General features: G+C 37.9%; 1 protein-coding gene across 4 annotated transcripts in view; it reads left to right on the top strand.

Annotated features, from left to right (window-relative positions):
- WDR47 (WD repeat domain 47) overlaps positions 1-22,197 on the top strand; it is a 57,275-nt gene extending 35,078 nt beyond the window's left edge. For 3 of the 4 annotated variants that reach the window (XM_012751665.2, XM_012751664.2, XM_075999934.1), the window contains exons 9-15: positions 3,285-3,360; positions 5,776-5,933; positions 11,305-11,474; positions 12,014-12,184; positions 13,572-13,703; positions 18,408-18,626; positions 20,844-22,196. In XM_012751665.2, the coding sequence (XP_012607119.1) occupies positions 3,285-3,360; positions 5,776-5,933; positions 11,305-11,474; positions 12,014-12,184; positions 13,572-13,703; positions 18,408-18,626; positions 20,844-20,986 (1,069 nt within the window). In that variant the 3' untranslated portion in view covers positions 20,987-22,196. Of the gene's footprint in view, positions 1-3,284; positions 3,361-5,775; positions 5,934-11,304; positions 11,475-12,013; positions 12,185-13,571; positions 13,704-18,407; positions 18,627-20,843 lie in introns of all 4 variants that reach the window. The other variant, XM_012751660.2, reaches the window with a different exon arrangement.
- The last annotated feature ends 275 nt before the right edge of the window (positions 22,198-22,472 follow it).

Genomic DNA, 22,472 nt, shown 5'->3' with positions numbered 1-22,472 from the left:
AAGATGTTTTACAATATGGTGGAGTGATTTAGCAAGACAGCGTTGGCAGCTCTGGCAATTACAGCAGTTGAAGACTTTGCATATTTGAGTTTTCACTAGTCAGGGAAAACTTTCATCTTCCTATCATTAGTAAACAAGTTTTAATTATGCAATGGGAATAGTTAGGGAGCATTGTCTTCATCTCTTAACATAAAACACTTTTCAGGGTGGTTCATTTAAAAATGATGACATCATTTCTCAGCTTTTGGCTAAGATCAAGTGTGAAAATGCATAACTTGCATTTGGCATTTGGATTCTTATGGGAATTAGGCTTATAAATAATTAGTGTCAAAAAACTCTAGTTTTACCTCTGAGCATACATTTATCTAGCATTTGCTTCTTCATTATAGTTCCTATAATACTTGTTTTGAATACTCCCAAAACTAGAACTCAAATTTTAAATTTTGTTTATTTTTTTAATTTTATTTTTCCCTCTTTCTACTTCCAGTCAAATTTTAAAAATTTAATTTTTTATTAGTGTAATATATATATGGCTTAAAAAGACAAATAATATTTCAAGGCTTAAAATAAAACCCATCTTTGTTCATGGTTTTTATGTCCTGTAGGCTACCATTTCCATCCATTTCTGTTTCTTTTGCTGTAGATTTCCACATTTCTAAATAACATACTTCTATTCCTTTTATTTTTTTTTTAAGAGACAGTGTCTCATGCTGTCACCCAGACTGGAGTGGCCCAGTCACAGCTCACTGTAACCTCGAACTCCTAGGCTCAAGTGATCTTCCCACTTCAGCCTCACGAGTAGCTGGGACTACAGGCATGTGCCACCATGCCTGGCTAATTTATAAAATTTTTTTATAGAGACATGGTCTTGTTACGTTGCCCAGGCTGGTCTTGAACTCCTGGGCTCAAGTGATCCTTCTGCCTTGGCCCCCCAAAGCAATAGGATTACAAGCATGAGCAACTGTGCCTGGTCCTATTACTTTTTTTATTATCCATTGATTCCCTACCATACTCCTTACCCATAATATCCTCATTTTGTCTACCCCTTCTTTCCAATATGTATCAACTTTTGTTTTGATCAGTATTCAGTGTTAACATTTCTATGATCGTGAAAATGTTATTGACAACTGGGTCATGTAGTATAATATGATTACATTTCTTTTTCATGAAACTCATTTTTCCTGGGGATAATTGCCTCAATTTGGTGTATGTGTGTGTGGGCGTGCTTAGTTTTCTTAGTATATATCACTATCTGCAAATGCTTTGAAGCATTTTTGAAAATCATAAAACTTCTCTCATTATAGTAAAAAATATCAGATAATTTCTCTATTCCATTTATTTTCTGTGGTAGCCATCCCTCCAGGTTCACTCCTGCTCCTAGGTCCTTTCATATATAGGTCTAGAGAATCCTGGGACTTTCTTCACTCTTCTCCTGAGATTTCCTTTGCCTTTTCCCTGTATTGGATTCCCAGTTTTCAGGATCTCATGTAGTTTCCTGAGAAGGGGTACATCAGAAGTGAATTTTCTGAGACCTTGCATGTCTAAAAATGTGTTCACTACCTTTAACACTTGATTTGTAAGTATAGTAGGTATAGAATTCTAGGATGGAATCATTCCTTAGCATTTCGAAGGCATTGCTGCGTGATCTTCCGATTTCATTTTTCCTTTTCTTTTCTTTTCTTTTCTTTTCTTTTCTTTTCTTTTCTTTTCTTTTCTTTTCTTTTCTTTTCTTTTCTTTTCTCTTCTTTTCTCTTCTTTTCTCTTCTTTTCTCTTCTTTTCTCTTCTTTTCTCTTCTTTTCTCTTCTTTTCTCTTCTTTTCTCTTCTTTTCTTTTCTCTCCTTTTCTCTTCTCTCCTCCCCTCCCCTCCCCTCCCCTCCCCTCCCCTCCCCTCCTCTCCTCTCCTCTCCTCTCCTCTCCTCCCTCCCCTCCCCTCCCCTCCTCTCCTCTCCTCTCCTCCCCTCCCCTCCCCTCCCCCTCCCCTCCCACTCCCCTCCCCTCCCCCCCTCCTCTCAAAATGGGTCTGTTTTCCTTCATTCTGGTGGGTGTTTCATGGGCCCTGTTAAGCTGGAAATTTAAGCTCTGGGAAATTGAAAAGGTATTATTTATTTAGCAAGTTTCTCATCTCTGTTTTCTATGAATTATATTTATTTATTTATTTTTTATTTTTATTTTTTAGAGACAGAATCTCGCTTTGTTGCCCAGGCTAGAGTGAGTGCCATGGTGTCAGCCTAGCTCACAGCAACCTCAAACTCCTGGGCTCAAGCAATCCTGCTGCCTCAGCCTCCCGAGTAGCTGGGACTATAGGCATGCGCCACCATGCCCGGATAATTTTTTCTATATATATTAGTTGGCCAATTAATTTATTTCTATTTATAGTAGAGACAGGGTCTCACTCTTGCTCAGGCTGGTTTCAAACTCCTGACCTCGAGCAATCCGCCTGCCTGGGCCTCCCAGAGTGCTAGGATTACAGGCGTGAGCCACTGTGCCCGGCCTAAGAGGTCTGTCTTATTCTCTAATTTCTTCTTCTTTTTTTAAATAGATCTTTTGTTTACTAGATTCATTATTTCCTCTTATATCTCCGTTTTTAATTTTATTTTTGCAGCTTTTGTTTCCTAAATTGCCTCTCTTCTTCCAAGTTCTTTTTTGTTTATTTGTTTTAGTCTCTGGGTTTTTTCTAGGAGGCTTTCTTCAAGTATCTAGAAATCTTTCTCTCTCTCTCTCTCCCCCCCCCATTTCTCTCCCTCCCTCCCTCCACCCCCCTATCTAGAAATCTTTTGTTTGTAAAGAGTGAAGCATTAAAAAAAATCTTGTTTGAAAGGAAGGACTACATATGTGAATTGATCTATCTACCCATTGGGCTCCCAAAAAATGATTAAGTGGAAACATTGTTTAATAAGGGACCCTCAACTGTCAGGTTCTGTTAGTTTTTTCTCTTGGGCCAGATAATTTTCCTAAATAGCAATCTCCACGCTCATGCCTGGAATAGGATTTAAGCATAGCAAACAGGATTCTGGAACTAAGTTGAGGAAGGGTACTTGACATTTCACTATAAAATATGTGTATTTTGACTTAATCTTCTTTCCAGAATAGCTTTTCACCTACTCCTTACAACTTTTTTGGAATCACTGAATCCAGAGCATCTTAATAAATGTTTCTAGAGAGTAATTTTAACTGGGGTCATTGAGGATCATTTGCTAAAAAGAAAAATTAGTGGTTGAAAGGATTAATTTACTTTCTGTTTTGATATTTAAAGTAAACTTTATTTGAATTTCTACTCCCATAGCTCATCAGAACATTCGGTCATTAAGCCACCTCTTGGAGATTCTTCAGGGAATCTATCAAGGTCAAGAGGGGAAGAGGTAATATTTTGGGGAAGAAGTTTAATTGTTTTCATATATACATGCAAATTTTTTTTTTTTTTTTTTTCCAAATAAATACATTTATGGGTGAAACACTCCGAGAATTCCGGCTTTGGGGATCTGGTAAAACAAAACAAAACAAAAACACTCAGACAGGGAGGCTGTGTGACCTTGGGGGGGTCATTTCATCTCTCTGAATCGGTCCTCTCATCCATAAAATGGGATTTAGGAAAAATCCAGGTCTGACAGTGCTGTCTGTGAGGACTGAAACCGACACGGACAGAGAGTGGAGCTTGGAGCAGGCTGTGGCTCCAAGGGGAGTGTGAAGAGGTCCCAGGACTGGGCCCCGGAATCAGCATTTTAAGGGGCTCTCGGCCGGGTCTACATGCAAATTTTGTTAAGGAACTTTAAATTAAAAAAAAAGAAGAACCATTTTAGTCAGGTGTGGTAGCATATGCTACCTGGGAATCTGAGGCAGGAAGATCACTTGAGCCCAGGAGTTTGAGGCTGTAAAGTGCTATGATTCTGCCTGTGAATAGCCACTGCACTCCAGCCTGGGCAACATAGCAACATCTCTTAAAAAAAAAAAAAAAACAACCAACCATTTTTAGAAGGAGTCATTATTGGCTGGGCGTGGTAGCTCATACCTGTAAACCCAGGGTTTGGGGGAGGCTGAGGTGGGAGGATTGCTTGAGCCCAGGAGTTCAAGAGCAGCCTGAGCAACATAGACTCCATCTCTACAAAAAATTTAAAACTTAGAGTCTGTTGGTACACACCAGTATTCTTAGCTACTCACAAGGCTGAGGCAGGAGGATCACTGGAGCCCAGAAGTTGCAGGCTTCAGTGAGCTTTGAGCATGTCGCTGCATTCTAGCCTGGGTGATAAAACAAGACACCGTCTCTTTAAAAAAAAGAAAAGTAGCAGTCATTACTGTAGTGTTATGTATTTATGTATGTATGTTAGTATTTATCTCAAGGTAGTTGAGCTCTCTGAGCTTAGTGAACAAGTTGCCTTACAAAACACATTCAGACATCTGGAGATATTCCTATTAGTATGAATGGGGCTTGGCACATGAATTGGGGCTCTGCACTACTCTCTGAACTGTATGGTTAATTTCAGATATAATTGGTATCTCCTTTGGGCTTCTCATCAATATACCTGTATTTTTGCTTTGGAACTAGACATGCTTCCCTAACTGGTACAGCTTCACCCTATCTTAGTTCAATTTTAATCCCATAAACAAAGGTGTTCAGAATCTTTTAGATGTCAAACAGTTAACATAAATGCATAAAGTCAGTCATTTTCACGATAAGCACATGGGAATATTTGTCCCTTGCAAAATAATTAAACAAATGTATGGCTGGGCGAGGTGGCTCATGCCTGTAATCCTAGCACTCTGGGAGGCCGAGGTGGACGGATTGCTCGAGGTCAGGAGTTCGAAACCAGCCTGAGCAAGAGCAAGACCCCATCTCTACTATAAATAGAAATGAATTGGCCAACTAATATATATAGAAAAAATTATCCGGGCATGGTGGTGCATGCCTGTAGTCCCAGCTACTCGGGAGGCTAAGGCAGCAGGATTGCTTGAGCCCAGGAGTTTGAGCTAGGTTGATGCCATGGCACTCACTCTAGCCTGGGCAACAAAGCAAGGCTCTGTCTCAAAAAAAAAAAAAAAAAAAAAATACAAATGGGCCAGGAGCGGTGGGTGAGTCATGCCTGTAATCCTAGCAATCTGGGAGGTTGAAGCAGGAGGATTGCTTAAGCTCAGGAGTTCTAGACTAGCCTGAGCAATAGTGAGATCCTGTCTCTACCAAAAAAAGAAAAAAACACAACAAAACCCAGCCAGTCACTACAGTGCGTGCCTGTAGTCCCAGCTACCTGGGAGGCTGAGGCAGAAGGATCACTTAGAGCCTAGGAGTTGGAGGTTGCAGTGAGCTACAGTAATGCCACTGCACTCTACCCAGGGCAGCAGAGTGAGACTGTGTCTCAACAAAAGCAAACAAGGCAACTGAGCACCCCTCCTCACAATCCCCCACCCTTTCTTTAAAAAAAAGAAACACAAATGATGTTCTGTTTTTTGTTAGAACTTCTATATATGTGAGCTATATTTTTTTCTTGATGGTTAAAGAGAACTTAATATGAGAAAAATATTTATTCTTATATTTTATCTTAAGTGAAGGAAAACTTGAATATTTATGAACTATCTGAGCTTAATTTAGCAATGAATAGTGAAAAATAGAAAAATTAGGATTAATGTGGATTTGTCACTTAACAAGACTATATGATTATAGGTAGTAAACATGAAATGACCAAACAGGAATAATATAGTTCAGATGAATTTAAATTGAGATAAAGATGAATTCATTCATATTCATTTTTTTGAGAGGATGACTTTTATATTTATTCTTTCCATAGGATGACAAATCAAAAAAGCAGTTTGTTTGTATTAATACCTTAGAAGACACACAAGCTGTTAGAGCAGTGGCTTTTCATCCAGGTGGTGGTTTATATGCTGTTGGTTCAAATTCAAAAACTTTGAGAGTATGTGCCTATCCAGAAGTCATTGATCCAAGGTAAGAATAGGTGGTTTGTATTGTTATTCTTGCCATAGTTTTTAATTTAGCTATATAGGTCCTTTTTTCAGAATTACCATTCAGTAGTGTTTCAGTTCTTACTTCCTTTCCTTCTGTTAAGCTTTAATTTTAGTGCTTAGGAAATACACTTAAGTCATTGATTAACTTTATAAATTTTTTTCATAAAGTGTTTTTTACTAGGCCATTGTTCATTGTTTAAGCTTGTCTTCCTTATTTCCATTGCTTTTGTATTTCGTTTTTTATCTGAAAAGTCCTTATACAGTAGTCCCCACTTATCTACAGGGCATATGTTCCAAGACCTCCAGTAGTAGATGCCTGAAACCTCAAATAGTACTAAACCTTGTATATATTATGTTTCTCCTATACATACATACCTATCTACTTATGATAAAATTTAATTTATAAATTAGGCACAGTAAGAGATTAGCAAAAATTATAATAAAATAGAATAATTATAATAATTTACTATAATAAATTTCTCTCTCTTTCTTGAAATATCTTATTGTGCTATACTCACCTATTTTTGGGCCATAGTTGACCATGGATAACTGAAACTGAGGAAAGCCTAACAGTAGATAAGGGGGGACTATTGTATTCTAATTAAATTACAAAAGATAAAGACAAAGAGAGAATACAGATTTCTTATAGTAGCTTCAGAGAAGTGTTAGGTTGGACTATATGAAATTGCTGATATTTGACCATTTTAAACCTACAAAAATTAAAATTTCATTTGGTCAACCTAATAATGATTTTATCCTCTCATTTTAACAGATTATGGGATTTGAAAATAAGACATATGTCTTTAAAGACATACGTCATTACAAATGGACATATGACTTAATCTATTAGGTGTACAACTAATTCTTTAAAGTTACTAAGAAAGCAAACAGTTTAGATGTATCTCTAAGAAAGCTGGATTGAACTCTTTACTCTTTGATTAGGGAGCCTTTTTGTTGATGTATTTGTTAAAACTTTTACTATCAAAATACTACTTGGGAGGCTGAGGCACAAGGATTGCTTGAGCCCAGGAATTAGAGGCTACAGTGAGCTATGATTGTGTCACTACACTGCAGCCTGGGCAACAGAGTGAGACCCCATCTCTAAGCAAATAAAAAAATAAATTAGCATGGCAAAGATCATGAGCTATTTGGTAGATTTTTGTGATTAGGGAAATGAATGCCACAGATGGAATAGTTTTCATACCAATAGATAAAAACACCCCAACAAAACAAGCTACAAATCTTTGAAAGTTTTAATTATAAAAAGTACTGCATGTCATAGTATGTTTTAGATGTTTTTTACAACTCTTAAGACTTTTTATTATAACCCTGGTTTGGGGAACAGAGGGGTGGGATTTTTCATTTGTTTGCATTTTGGCCATCTATGTCTGAAGCTAGTAATTTTGGCTTTTGGACTGTGGTAGCATTTAAAGATTGGGAAAGGGACTAATAGGGCTCATGTTAGATATAGTATTATAATTTGTTGATATTAATTCTATTATATAAGTAGAAATACATGAGAGAAAATGGCAGAATTCTAGATCAGGTAGTAGAAAACAGCAATAATTTTGGAGCTAGAGCCAAAGATTTGTATGTTTAGGGTTAACCTTATCTTAACTGTTTCTCATCTTTTATATTTCTTATGCTGACACAGATATTTCATAGACTGTGAAGAAACTGACATTTATGAATATAAATGCTTTTATTTAGTAAATATATTTTGAGCTCCTATGTGCTAGGTACTATGATAGGCTTTAGGGATTGTTGTTTGTAAAACAAATATGTTTACTGACTTCATGGAACTTCTGGTTTAGTGGAGAAGGTGGATACTATATAAATGAACACAAATATAAGTATACATTGTGGTAGGTGTTAGGAAGAAAAATTACAAGGTGCTATAAAGAATAAAATGGGGATGAGATGGGGTGCAGACTGGCAAGTTAGAACAAGGCCTCTTTGAGGCCTTAAAGCTGAGTTCTGAGGATAATAGAACCTAGCCATGTGAAGAGAAGGAAGAAGAGTAATACAGAGGGACCATGAGGTAAGAAAGAGCTTGGCTTCTTGAGGAATTAAAATAAATATAGATTGGTTGGAATATTGTGAGCTGGAGTGTGATAAGGGCACAGACAGATATGAACTAAATTGTGCAGAGCTTTCTAGCTTTTGGATTTTATGCTGAGCACAGTGGAAGCCACTGAAAGTAACAGATTAAGTGTGATCTAAATAGATCTTGAGAGGATCACTGTGGCTGTGGATCAGGTGGCAATAAGAGTAGACACTAAGAGAAAGGTAGGAGGCTGTTGTATTAATAGTTGATGGCTAATGTGATGGCAGTGGATATGGAGCAGAATGGGTCCATTTGAGATAAAATCCATTTAAAGAAAGAATCACTGGCCGGGCGCGGTGGCTCACGCCTGTAATCCTAGCTCTCTGGGAGGCCGAGGCGGGCGGATGGTTTGAGTTCAGGAGTTCGAAACCAACCTGAGCAAGAGCGAGACCCCGTCTCTACTATAAATAGAAAGAAATTAATTGGCCAACTAATATATATACAAAAAAATTAGCTGGGCATGGTGGCGCATGCCTGTAGTCCCAGCTACTCAGGAGGCTGAGGCAGAAGGATCGCTCGAGCCCAGGAGTTTGAGGTTGCTGTGAGCTAGCCTGACGCCACGGCACTCACTCTAGCCTGGACAACAAAGCGAGACTCTGTCTCAAAAAAAAAAAAAAAAAAGAATCACTGGTACTTGGTGATCATTGTGCAGCTGAAAAGAGACTCTTCTTTATTTTATTTTATTTTTATTTATTTTTTTCAGCATATTATGGGGGTACAAAAGCTAAGGTTATATATATAGTGCCCTTGCACCCCTCCCCAGTCAGAGCTTCAAGCATGTCTAAACCCCAGAAGAGAGACTCTTCTGATCTATTCTCTAGATCAATATTAAACACTTTCTAGGTATTAAAGGTTTATCAATCTTCTTTGTTGTTTTTAAAAATTTTTTTTCTTAATTATGAAAATTCTAAACACCCAAAGTAGATAGACTAGTCCACTGAAATGCAATCATTGTCAAGATTTCTGTCACAGGCCAGGTACCGTGGCTCATGCCTGTATTCCTAGTACTTTGGGAGGCTGATGTGGGAGGATTGCTTGAGGCCAAGAATTTGAGACCAGCCTGAGCAACATAGTGAGACCTCCATCTCTACAAAAAAAGTTTTTTAAAAATTAGCTGGGCATGGTAGTGTATGCCTGCAGTCCCATCTTCTTGGGAGGCTGAGGCAGGAGGATCACTTGAGTCCAGGAGTTTGAGGTTGCAGTGAGCTATCGTGATGCCATTGTACTCTAGCCCAGTCAACAGAGTGAGACTTTTGTCTTAAAAAAAAGAAAGACTTTTTTTTTTGAGATAGAGTCTCACTTTGTTGCCCAGGCTAGAGTGAGTGCCATGGCGTCAGCCTAGCTCACAGCAACCTCAAACTCCTGGGCTCAAGCAATCCTCCTGCCTCAGCCTCCCAAGTAGCTGGGACTACAGGCATGCGCCACCATGCCGGGCTAATTTTTTCTATATATATATATTAGTTGGCCAATTAATTTATTTCTGTTTATAGTAGAGACAGGGTCTCGCTCTTGCTCAGGCTGGTTTTGAACTCCTGACCTTGAGCAATCCGCCCACCTTGGCCTCCCAGAGTGCTAGGATTACAGGTATGAGCCACCGCGCCAAGCCAAAAAAGAAAGATTTTTGTCACATTTGTTTCATTGATCTTCTTTGTTTGCTAAAGTATTTTAAAGTAAATCCTAGATATCATGTCATTTTACACTTTCATCCTCCAGGATGAATCTCCAGAAGTATGTACGTTTTCTTATCATAGACTTGTTTTTATCATTGTACCTGATTTGAAAAACATTAGTATCATATTAGTCTGCATTTTAAAGTGCAGATAAGATGCTATTACTTCACTAAGACGCTAATACTGCACAAAACCAATGTTTGACCACCATTAAAAGCCAAACTCTTGGCCCGGCGCGGTGGCTCACGCCTGTAATCCTAGCTCTTTGGGAGGCCGAGGCGGGCGGATTGCTCGAGGTCAGGAGTTCGAAACCAGCCTGAGCAAGAGCGAGACCCCGTCTCTACTATAAATAGAAAGAAATTAATTGGCCAACTAATATATATATATATATAAAAAAATATTAGCCGGGCATGGTGGTGCATGCCTGTAGTCCCAGCTACTCGGGAGGCTGAGGCAGAAGGATTGCTTGAGCCCAGGAGTTTGAGGTTGCTGTGAGCTAGGCTGAGGCCACGGCACTCACTCTAGCCTGGGCAACAAAGCGAGACTCTGTCTCAAAAAAAAAAAAAAAAAAAAAAAAGCCAAACTCTTGAGGAGTGTGACATTTAGAAACCTCCACCAGCTGAGCCTCTGGAGCATCACTCACCATGTCCATCCCTTGCAATCTACTGAATATCTCACATTTATCATCTCCAGCCCCACAGACTCTTTCCCAGGCTGCATGCCAGCCAGTACTTTCCCTACTATATTTTATTTTCACTAAAGCTGTTCTCCTGCCTTTTAACTTTTTCTGTAAAATTCTCCTTATCTGTTATGGCCCAGTACTTTATACTGGACTATAACAGTTTATACTTGCCTTACTGTATATGGGTAGTCATGACAATGTCTACTTGTACCAGATTTTAAACTCTGGACAAAGATCTTGCCTCCTTTACTTTTTATCCATTATACATCTCCCCTCAACCCTAGGCACATTGCTTCTTATGTGTTGATAAATATTTATTGGATCTTTAAAATTTGGAAGCATTAACTCTCTTTTATTTTTTTCTTTTTGTTTCCAAGTTTAAAATCCATGAAAAATGGAGATTTTTAAGAAGTCATATATCCTGTTCCCTATGTAATCTGAAATGAGAGTTAGTTTATTATCATGTAATGGTTTATAATTTCACTTTGTGGACTTTAAACATGCTTTTATTTTTTATGGTAGAGAAAGCCATATCAAAACCATATTGTCTTAAATAAAGTGTATGAGCCATGATTGGCTACTGCTATGAATGAATCAACGGTAAAAAGATGTTCAAATTTGGGAAATTTGCATGTTATTAAATGATATTAGGAAACTATTGTTAATTTAGTTCTGTGTAATAATGACATTGGGGTATGTGGAACAAGTTTCCTTTATAGACATATAAATATGCTTTTCATTTTACTACTTCTGTGATTTTGAAAACTGTTAATAACCTGTTGTCTGATATTCTTTTTCTCCTTCCCTTAAGAACAACCATAATGTAAAACTTCATATTAACTAATTTTAGCAAGCAAGAAATTGAAATAACTTTCTGTAATTTTTTTTTCAGTGTACATGACACTCCTAAGCAGCCAGTGGTACGTTTTAAAAGGAATAAACATCATAAAGGATCCATTTACTGTGTGGCCTGGAGCCCTTGTGGACAGTTATTAGCAACAGGATCAAATGACAAATACGTCAAAGTGCTGCCCTTCAATGCAGAGACTTGTAATGCAACAGGTAGGGCCCAAGTTTGTAAGCAGCAGTTAGCTGACCAGTGCACACCTTATGTTTTCTCCATGTTGTGTCTCTGTATTGTCTTTAATGAAATCTAAGAATCTTAAAGAATTTTTCTTTACATTCTAATCGTTCAGTTACATTCATGAGGCATTATTCTTTTTTAGTAAATCCTTACAGGTGGCCAGGTAATGTCTGAGCTTTAGAAAATTATCAGAAAAATAACTTAAATAACTACCAAAATTGTATGAATGGATATTTTCTAGCAATCAGTTGTCTTTCTTTTTCTTTGGGATAAAAGACAAGAAGGTAACTGTATAAATTAACTCTGATTTAGGGATGGTAATAACTATTTTGATTTCTTGAAGTTCTTTGCCCAGGAAAGCAAAATTGCATACAATATCAATCCCTATATGAAAATATAAATCATACCACTACACTGTTATTCTTAACCAGTTTTGAGGCAGTTTAGCAATCTCAAGTTATCACAGTAAGTTGAGCAGAATTTTTTTTTTTTTTTTTAATTCTTATTGCTGTTTCAGGACCAGATCTGGAGTTTAGTATGCATGATGGGACAATTAGAGACTTGGCCTTTATGGAAGGCCCAGAAAGTGGTGGAGCTATTTTAATAAGTGCTGGAGCGGGGGATTGTAACATTTATACAACAGATTGTCAAAGAGGACAAGGCCTCCATGCTTTGAGTGGACATACTGGTATGTAATATCAATCTCAAGTGTTGCTTTTCTTTTTGTTCAACCTGTGCTGTTTTTTCTCTCTGCATTTTGATTTATAGGGTATATTTCATCAATATGTATCTTTTCAAGACAGGAAATTTTTATTTCTAAAATTGAAATTGTGAGGCTGGGTACGGTGGCTCACACCTGTAATCCTAGCACTTTTGGAGGCTGAGGTAAGAGGATCACTTGAGGCCAGGAGATCAAGACCAACATGACCAACACAGTGAAACCCCCGTCTCTACAAAAAAATGTTTTAAAAATTATCTAGGCATGTTGGCGTGTGCCTGTAATCCTAGCTACTTGGAAGGCTGAGGCAGGAGGATTGCTTGAGCCCAGGAGTTTGAGGCTGCAATGAGCTATGATCAGGCCACTGCACTCCAGCCTGGGAGACCCTTTTTTTTTTTTAAAGAAATTGTGAACTTTGGATAACACCACTATAACAATGACAGCTAACCATGATATTTCCCTATGTGCTAAATCCTTATACACATAATTCCTTAATATAATTCTCACAACCATTTTATGAGGTAGGAAGTTTTATCCCCATTTTATAGGATGAAAGGATAAAATGACTTGTCCAATATCTTAAGGTTAATAAGTTGTCAAATGAAGATATTATGCCAGGTTTGCTTCTTCAAAAGCTGCTTCTTCAAAGACCGGACCCAGTGGCTCACGCCTGTAATCCTAGCACTCTGGGCGGCTGAGGCAGGTGGATCATTTGAGCTCAGGAGTTTGAGACCAGCCTGAGCAAGAGCGAGACCCTGTCTCTACTAAAAAATAGAAAGAAATTAGCTGGACAACTAAAAATATATAGAAAAAAATTAGCCAGGCATGGTGGTGCATGCCTGTAGTCCCAGCTACTTGGGAGGCTGAGGCAGGAGGATCGCTTGAGCCCAGAAGTTTGAGGTTGCTGTGAGCTAGGCTGACGCCGCAGCACTCTAGCCTAGCCCGGGCAACAGAGCGAGACTCTGTCTGGAAAAAAAAACCAAAAGCAAAAGCTGGTAATCTAACCCCACAATCCTGTGCTTCTTCCATGGAAAAGTTGCCAGAATTTCAAATGATAATGATAATTTTTTTTTTCAGTGCTAATCATTATGTCCTCAAATACTGAAAGAGCCTACTGTACTAACGGAGTCACTAAAGAAAGACTGAATTTGTTCAGTGTGGTTTTGATGTGTATTTCACTGAATTTTCATTTTTTTGAAAATTGTTAATCTATTTGATATATGTAGAAAATCTCTATCACATAGTATATTTGATTAACCAGACTATCACTTGCCTAGTAATAAGAAGTGTTTAGCTTTGAATATGTTATGGAAAGGTATTTTCCTATGGTGATAACTGAGTATCTGATCTCTTATAGGGCATATTTTAGCACTTTATACCTGGAGTGGCTGGATGATTGCATCTGGTTCCCAAGATAAGACTGTTAGATTCTGGGATCTTCGAGTACCAAGTTGTGTTCGTGTTGTTGGCACAACATTTCACGGAACTGGTAGGTTGTTCTTTAAATGAATTTATATTAGAAAGAAACTTTATGAATTACACTAGCCTATTTCCTCTCCCCTGTGGTTAAAAAAAAAAATTAGAAAAAATAATGAAATAAATACTTGGTATTTTATTGATTACTTTCACTTCTTTCAAAATGCTTCCATCTGTTAACTTTATTTGTAAAAATAATATTCAGCTTAGGAAACCAAGGCCCAGAGAAATTAATATAATATTCCAAATTATCTGTTAGCAGGGCCGTTTTAGAATTCAGACCTTTAAAAACATTTTTTAAAATGCATGCATATGGCAAAAATTGAAATTAAACAAAAGAGTTTACTGTTTTCTTTCCATTCCTATTCCTTGGTTCTTTCACTAAAAAGACCAGTTTCTTATTCTTCTAGAAATATTCTATAAATATATAACCAAAAAGTTTATATATATATAATAATCTTCCTTTTCCCGTAAACACAAATGCACGAATCACACACATACAGATGGTAGCATATAATACAAATCTTGCTTTTTAAACTTAATAAGTCTTGGATTATTCCATGTAATTCTTGTAATTCCATTCCAGGCTATTGTTCTTTGTATTATATCACCTTTAAAAACACTGATATCGAAGAGTGACACAGTATTCTGCCATTGTCTTTATTTTAGAGTACCTTTTCTGCCTTGGTAGTTTTTTTTGTTTTGTTTTGTTTTTTTGAGACAGGGTCTCACTCTGTTCCCTGAGCTAGAGTGCAGTGACATGATCCTAGTTCACTGTAATCTCAAAGTCCTAAGCTCAAGTGATCCTTCTGCCTCAGTTTCACGAGTAGCTGGGATTACAGGTACATGCTGCCATGCCCTGCTAACTTTTTTATTTTTTGTATAGATGGGGTCTTGCTATGTTGCTCAGGATGGTCTTGAACTCCTACTTTCAAGTGATCCTCCTGCCAGCCTTGGCCTTCCACTTGCGCTTGTAGTTTTTAATAGCAATTCTATGGCACTATTCCAAGTGAAAAAGGCTACATTATATTTTTAATTATCTGTGTGTCTGTATGTTTTTATGCCTTATGTATTCTTTTTACATTCATGAACCTTTTCTACTTTTATCAAACCAGATATGATTTGTTACAGCAAATTTGAGTCCATCATGATTGATTTACTAAAGTTTAGTTTGTATCATAATCAAAATTAATATGTAAGTTTAAAGAACCAAATGGATCAATAAGTCTTTTAAAGAAAAATAGTATTGCCCTTGTTAGTATATTGTACTAACAATATACTTGTTAGTATATTGTAGACAATGGCTACTTATCTAACCAAAATGGATATAAAAATATTTAAAAGATGTGGAGAGAGGAAGAATATATTTGATTGAGGAATGATGGGAGTTGGAAAGGCACATGAAAAAGTTACTGATCTCTCCTCCTCCTTTTCTATGTAGAGACTCAAATTTGCTGTAAGAAATCATATCTGGTTTGAATCAAAGTGTAGAAAAAGGACCACGAACGTAAAAAGAATGCACAAGGCAAATTTTATAGAATTGGCAATGCCAAAAGTTACTCTCTTAACCTCCTATCCTCTGCCCAGCTCTCACCTCAATTTTTGCTCCCTTTCTTACTCAGATGTCTCAAAAGTCTTTCCTATGTATACTGATACTCATTTCCTCACCTTAGTCTTTAACCTACTCCAACCTGGTTCCTGCCACAACCATTCTAACAAATGCTGGCTTTTTCAAGATCATCAACAACTGCAAATTGTCAAATCACTTTTTTTTTTTTTTTTTGAGACAGGGTCTTGCTCTGTGTTACTGGCTAGCATGCAGTGGTGTCATCATAGCTCACTGCAACCTCAAACTACTGGGCTCTAGTGATCCTCCTGCTGCTGCCAGCTTCCCAAGTAGCTGGGACTATAGGCGTGTGCCACCATGCCTAGCTAATTTTTCTATTTTTTGTAGAGACAGGGTCCTGGATCTTGCTCTGGCTAGTGTTGAACTCCTGGCCTCAAGCAATCCTCCTGATTTGGCCTCCCAAAGTGCTAGGATTACAGGCATGAGCCACTGCACTGGCCTTCAAATCACTTTTATATCCTCATTTTACTCCAACTCTCAGTGACATGCAACACAGTTGACCTCATCTACTTTTGTTTTGGACTTTCTACTCTTCTCTTAACTTTCTGGATAATTACTGCTTTGCTGGCTCTTCCTCTTTTGCTCAACCTCTAAATTCTTGCATTCCCTGGGGCTCAGGACTGTAGGTAGTCTCTTTTCTTTCTCTAGATGATTGCATCCATTCTCTGGCTTTAAATATAACTCATATGCTGAAAGACCTTAAATTTTTATCTCTAGCCCCAAACCTATACATGCCAGGCTCACAATTCTAACCCACCTATTTGATGTCTCCTTTTGGATATCTTATATCTCAAATGCAACATGTCTTAAACCAAACTACTGATTCATGACCTCTTCCCATAAACAAAGCTGCCTCTGACCTCCTAATCTAAGCGGTACCACCATGAATTGTATATGCCAGAAACCCTGGAGTCTTTCTAGATGCCTCTTTTCTTTCTTCCAGTATTCATTCCACAAGCAAATCCTATTTTGCTTGTGGATTGAATTTTTGCCTCAAAAATTTGTCTGAAGTCCATCTACTTTTTCTCATTATTGCCACTACTCTAGGATAAACCACCACCATCTCTCAAGTGAACCACTGTAATAGCTTCCTTATTATACTCTGCACTTTCACTTTTGCCCTCTCGAGTCTGTGATCCACATAGACGTCAGAGTACCCTTTTGGAAAAACAAATCCAGTCATATCATACCTTACTTACAACACTTCAATGACTTTTCATTTCTCTTAGGTTGAAGTGCAAACTGTTTATCATGGCCTACAAGACTCTGCTTAATTTGTCATTGTGTACCCTTCTAGTTTCATCTCAGATCACTTGCTTTTTTCCTTTCAGTTTCTGGAACATGCCAAGCCCTTCCCCTCTTCAGTGAATTCAGTGCTATTTCCTTAGCCTGAAATGTTCTTCTACTTATCTTCTCATGGTTAGGTCCTTCTTAGGTCTTAGCTTCAGTGTCACCTGGCCAGAGTGGCCTTCTCTGACTGCCCTTATTAGGTCCCCACCATTATTTTCTATCGCTAAAGTCTTATCATTATTAAAATTATGTATTCGGGCTGGGTGTGGTGGCTCACACCTGTAATACTAGCACTCGAGGAGGCTGAGGTGGGAGGATCGCTTGAGGTCAGGAGTTTGAGACTAGCCTAAGCAAGAGGAAGACCCTGTCTCTACCAAAAATAGAAAATTTAGCCTGTTGTGGTGGTATGTCTGTAGTCCCAGCTACTCGGGAGGCTGAGGCAGGAGGATTGCTTGAGCCCAGGAGTTTGAGGTTGCTATGAGCTAGGCACAGCACTCAGGGCAACAGAGTGAGACTGTCTCAAAAAAGCCAAACAAACAGAAACATGAAGTGATGCTTCATTAGCTACAGGAACAAGTTTAAACTCTTGCAGTTTGAGATCTAAGGTGCTTGATGGTCTGGCCCTAACATGCCTTTTATATCTCAACTTCCAGCTGCTTTCATGTTAACTTCTATTAAACTATATAGCTCCATGGCGGGGCGCGGTGGCTCACGCCTGTAATCCTAGCACTCTGGGAGGCCGAGGTGGGCAGATTGCTCGAGGTCAGGAGTTCGAAACCAGCCTGAGCAAGAGCGAGACCCCATCTCTACTATAAATAGAAAGAAATTAATTGGCCAACTAATATATATACAAGAAATTAGCCGGGTATGGTGGCGCATGCCTGTAGTCCCAGCTACTTGGGAGGCTGAGGCAGCAGGATTGCTTGAGCCCAGGAGTTTGAGGTTGCTGTGAGCTAGGCTGACGCCATGGCAATCACGGCACTCACTCTAGCCTGGGCAACAAAGCGAGACTCTGTCTCAAAAAAAAAAAAAACAAAATAAAAAAAAATATATATATAGCTCCAGCCATACTGACCCACCTGTCCTTAAGCTGTTTAATACTTTACCCCTAAACATTTTCTCATGTAATTCTTCCTGTTTATAATAGCCCTCTTCTCTGTCAAAATTTCAAGAAAATATTCAATTACATATGTACATGTGTATTTATATATGTATATACACATACTCTTACACTGTTTATTGTTTTTCAAGATCTAATGTCCGATTTTTCTGTTAAGTCTTCCCAGACCACTTTGGTCTACAGCAGTGTTATTCAACCTAATTTTCATAACTGTGCCCTCCCTTAAGGAGTAAAATTAATTTTTTTCTTTTTTTTTTTTTTGAGACAGAGTCTTGCTTTGTTGCCCAGGCTAGAGTGAGTGCCATGGTGTCAGCCTAGCTCAAACTCCTGGGCTCAAGCAATCCTGCTGCCTTAGCCTCCCGAGTAGCTGGGACTACAGGCATGCGCCACCATGCCAGGGTTCTCTCAAATGATAAAAAATGGATTTTCTCATTCCTTACACAATCTTGCTTTATTCCTTCCCCCTAAAAAAAAAAGGACACATTTTCAAAACCAAATTATAGGAAAAAAAAAAGACACAAGTGTTTATTGGTTGATTTTTAATTTGGATTTTTCTATAACTGAACAGCATTGATAAGCTACATTAAATCATTAGTATATGGTTCAGTGAACATAATTAGCTATGTTGCAATTTAGGTATATTGATTTTTTATATTTCAACTTTCATTCCCCCCCTATAGGCAGTGCTGTGGCATCTGTAGCTGTAGATCCCAGTGGCCGTCTTTTAGCCACAGGTCAAGAAGATTCTAGCTGCATGTTGTATGACATAAGAGGAGGAAGAATGGTACAAAGTTATCATCCTCATTCCAGTGATGTTCGCTCTGTTCGATTCTCCCCTGGAGCTCACTACTTGCTAACAGGCTCTTATGATATGAAAATAAAAGTGACAGACCTACAAGGTGATTGCTTTTACTCTCTTTGTTTTTACTTTCCTATTATATTTGAGACCTTTATTTTTTCTTAATCGTATGTGATTGACTATATAATATTTTCAAATCTTAATTTTATGTTATTTATTGACAGATTACTGAGACTATATTAAGATGTATTCTAGCAAATAATTAAACAATGAATAGTCTTATTTTTATTATTAGTTTTTAACATGTTTTAAAAATCAACATTTATTATAGTTATAGCATATCCTATTGTGAGATAAATGATGGATTTATGTATTCTTATTAGATCTACTTTAAAAAAATCATTAGCATATAGTCTATATAATTAGGTCTTCTCTATCTAGTTTTATTTTTAAACATTCATTAAGCAAATATTTATTATGTACCAACTAGGGACAGACAGGTGAATAAGACAGCTCCCTCCTTGATGGAGCTTATATTTCAGATGTCAATAAAAAGTAAACCAAAAAAATAAATAAATAAAAAGTAAACCAATAAACAACAATAATTTTAGGTATTAGTAAGTGCTATTTTAAAAATTAGCATGGTAGGCCAGGCATAGTCTCTCATGTCTGTAATCATAGCACTCTGCAAGGCCAAGGCAGGAGGATCACTTGAGGTAAAGAATTCAAGACCAGCCTGAGCAAGAGGGAGATACCCATCTCACCAAATGTAGAAAAAATTAGCCAGGTGTTATGGCACACACCTGTAGTCCCAGCTACTTGGGAGGCTGAGGCAGGAGGATTGCTTGAGCCCACGAGTTTGAGGTTGCAGTGAGCTATGATGATGCATGCCACTGCTCTCTACCCAGGGCAACAGAGTGTAACTCTGTCTCAAAAAAAAAAAAAAAAAAATAGCATGGTTGTAGGAGGTAGTGACTAAGTGGATAGGGGAAGGCTATTTTAGATAGGATAATTAGAGTAGGTCTCTCCAGAGAAATGCTGTTTGCACAGAGACCTGAATGAAGAGAATGAACAAGCCAGGCCAGGACCTTAGGAGAAGAGCATAAGTGTAAAGATGCTGAGGTAGGAACAAACTTGGCATGTTCATGACTACAAGAGCCAGTGTGCCTGGAAATTAGTGTACCAGGCGAGAGACAGACAGAAGAATAAAACACAGGGTAGTATTTTATAGGCATTAAAAAAAAAACAGGCCTTTATTTTTAAGCTCAGTTTTAGGTTAACAGCAAAATTGAGAGAAAGATACAGAGAATTCCCATATACCCCCATCCCACACATGCATAGCCTCCTCCATTATCAGCATCCCTTTCCAGAATGGTATGTTTGTTACAATTGATGAGGTATAGGCATTTAAAAAAGTATAACATGAAGCCTTTGGACAATTTTAAGCCAGGGAGTGATATGATCTGAATTATATTTTTAAATAATTGTGAGTTCTGTAGGTAGAGTGAATTGCAAGGGGGTCAAGAAGTAGAGTATAAATGTCAGCGAGGAGGCTACTGGAATAGTGAGAGATGATGGTAGCCTGGACTGAGGTGGAAGAGGTGAAGGTATTAGTAGCAAGAAATGATTCAATTGGGGATATATTTTAATTTGTTTGGATTAGATTTGGGGAGTGAGGGAAAAAAATCGATGATTCCTAGGTTTTTGGCGTGAGCAACCGGATGGTGCCATTAATTGACAGATGAAGAAGCTGAGTGAGGGGAGGAACAGGTTAAGGCAAGAAAATTAAGTTTGGTTTTAGACATGTTAAAATGACTATCAGGCAATCAAGTGAGATGCCAAATGACTATTTGGATACTAGTCGACAACTCAGGTAAGAAGTCAAGGTTGGAGATGAAATGTGTATGAATCCTAAGTATATAGATCACAGTGCTAGGTGAAATTTCATAGGAAGTTAGGTAGAGAGGGAACTGAAGAAATCTGAAGTCTGACTCCTGGAATTAACCAAACTTTAGAGTCAGGAAGAGAAGAGAAACTACCAAGATGGAATGGCACTGAAATCAGGGAAAAATCAAGCTAAGTTTCAAGGAGAGAGTGGCAGCTGTGTCAAATGTTGCTGTGTGTATATGTTACTAAATACTACTAACATGAGTAGGTGTTCAGTAAGTTGTCCCTGTGTAAACCTTTCAATGTATTGTATTAATGTAGGTTAGGATTTTTTATACTGTAATGTCTTAAAGTAACAGGAAATCTGTTAAATCTGTACATATACTTATTTTGTTTTGTAAATCAACATCTGTTTTCTTCTTTAATTTAGGGGACCTCACTAAGCAGCTTCCTATCATGGTGGTGGGGGAGCACAAGGACAAAGTGATTCAGTGCAGATGGCACACCCAAGATCTTTCCTTTCTGTCGTCTTCTGCAGACAGAACTGTAACCCTCTGGACTTACAATGGATAGAGTACATCTCGTGTCAGTCTATGCAGTGAAAGCACACAGACTTAAGACTACTGAGTTGTAAAAATTACAAATCTGAAGAACATAAACTGTCCAGGAAAGTGGTTTAGCACGAGGAGGCCCCCTTCTTACCATGTATACTATTGAGAGGTGTTGGGTGGTGTTATTCTGCAGTGCTTTCAGTCTTCCATGTGAGCTCGTGCTGCTGTGACCTGATATATGTAGTCTCGTTGCCAAAGTCTGCGCAAGAGCTCTTATGTTATCGGTGTGCACTCCAAGTCGAGGTGGATGATGTGTTTACGGTTTAGTATTAAATGCATTCCTTGGTCTCTGCCTAAATAATGGTTTTATATAAACATTGAACTTCAACTATATTATTACATGTAATGCAACCAGGTTCTATCCAGATTAAACATAGGTGTTCAGAAATTACTTTTACTCTTCTCACAATCCCATATTGTATCACTTATCTTCTAGAGGTCAGAATTTTATATGTCACTGAAAAGTTACATGGTTATTTTCACTTGAGGATCATTATGGAGTTTAAAGATGAATGGAAAACTGCTTCTTAGTTCAAGGGTATAGGCCTTTTCTTTTTTCTTAAACCCAGGGATATGATCACTATTTTGTCACACAATTTTGTTTCAGGCTAAAAGGTAAATGTGTTTGCTTCAGAAACTTGTTTTTCAATTTTTTGAATGCAACAAGATACCTCCCTTCCAAACTGCAGCGTAGGAGCAGGACTGCAGCAGTTATGTGATGCAACACTTGATGGTACAGTAAATTTACTGGCTAGCATTTTTCCTCTTAAAAATTAAAAACTTTGTCATAGGCCATAGCATGGCTTGAAATGCTATGTCTGCATGATCATTTAAAATGGGAAATTTAAACTTTGCACTCCAAAAGCTTATTTGGATTTTTTTTCTTGCACTGTTTTGTGTAATGCAGAGTAATGATTTTATTTCTATGGCATTGTAGATCCTAACATTTATGTATCTTTATTTTCATATTGTACAGTAATTTTACTTTAAATTATTAAATAGGCTATTTTATTTATTTCAAATGCAGTTGTTTTGGTTCTAATTGAACTGTTTGTGCACTGTATGTAGCAAGCATTTTTAATCTATTGTATACAAGTAGAAAGGGTATTAGAAGTGTAACTGTGCTATTATTTCAATAAAGACCTCTTGACACTTAAAACTATTTGTTTCTCAGAATCTTTGGTTTTCAATTTACAATGTTATCTTTCTAGTTTACTTGGAGGAAGTGTGGTCCAGTGGATGAATCCCATAATCAGCTTCTTACACATTTCTTTCTTTCTTCCTTTTTTTTGGGGGGAGGGCAGGGACTCACTCTCTTGCCCAGGCTAGAGTACAGTGGCATCATGATAGCTCACTGCAACCTCAAACTCCTGGGATCAAGTGATCCTCCTGTCTCAGCCTCCTGAGTAGCTGGGAGTATTGTGTACCACCATACCCAGCTAATTATT

Source organism: Microcebus murinus, chromosome 2 (genome assembly GCF_040939455.1).
Source record: "Microcebus murinus isolate Inina chromosome 2, M.murinus_Inina_mat1.0, whole genome shotgun sequence".
NCBI classification, from domain to species: domain Eukaryota; kingdom Metazoa; phylum Chordata; class Mammalia; order Primates; family Cheirogaleidae; genus Microcebus; species Microcebus murinus.
The sequence above is the reverse complement of the archived record's forward strand: the minus strand, read 5'-3'. Positions and strand labels throughout refer to the sequence as shown.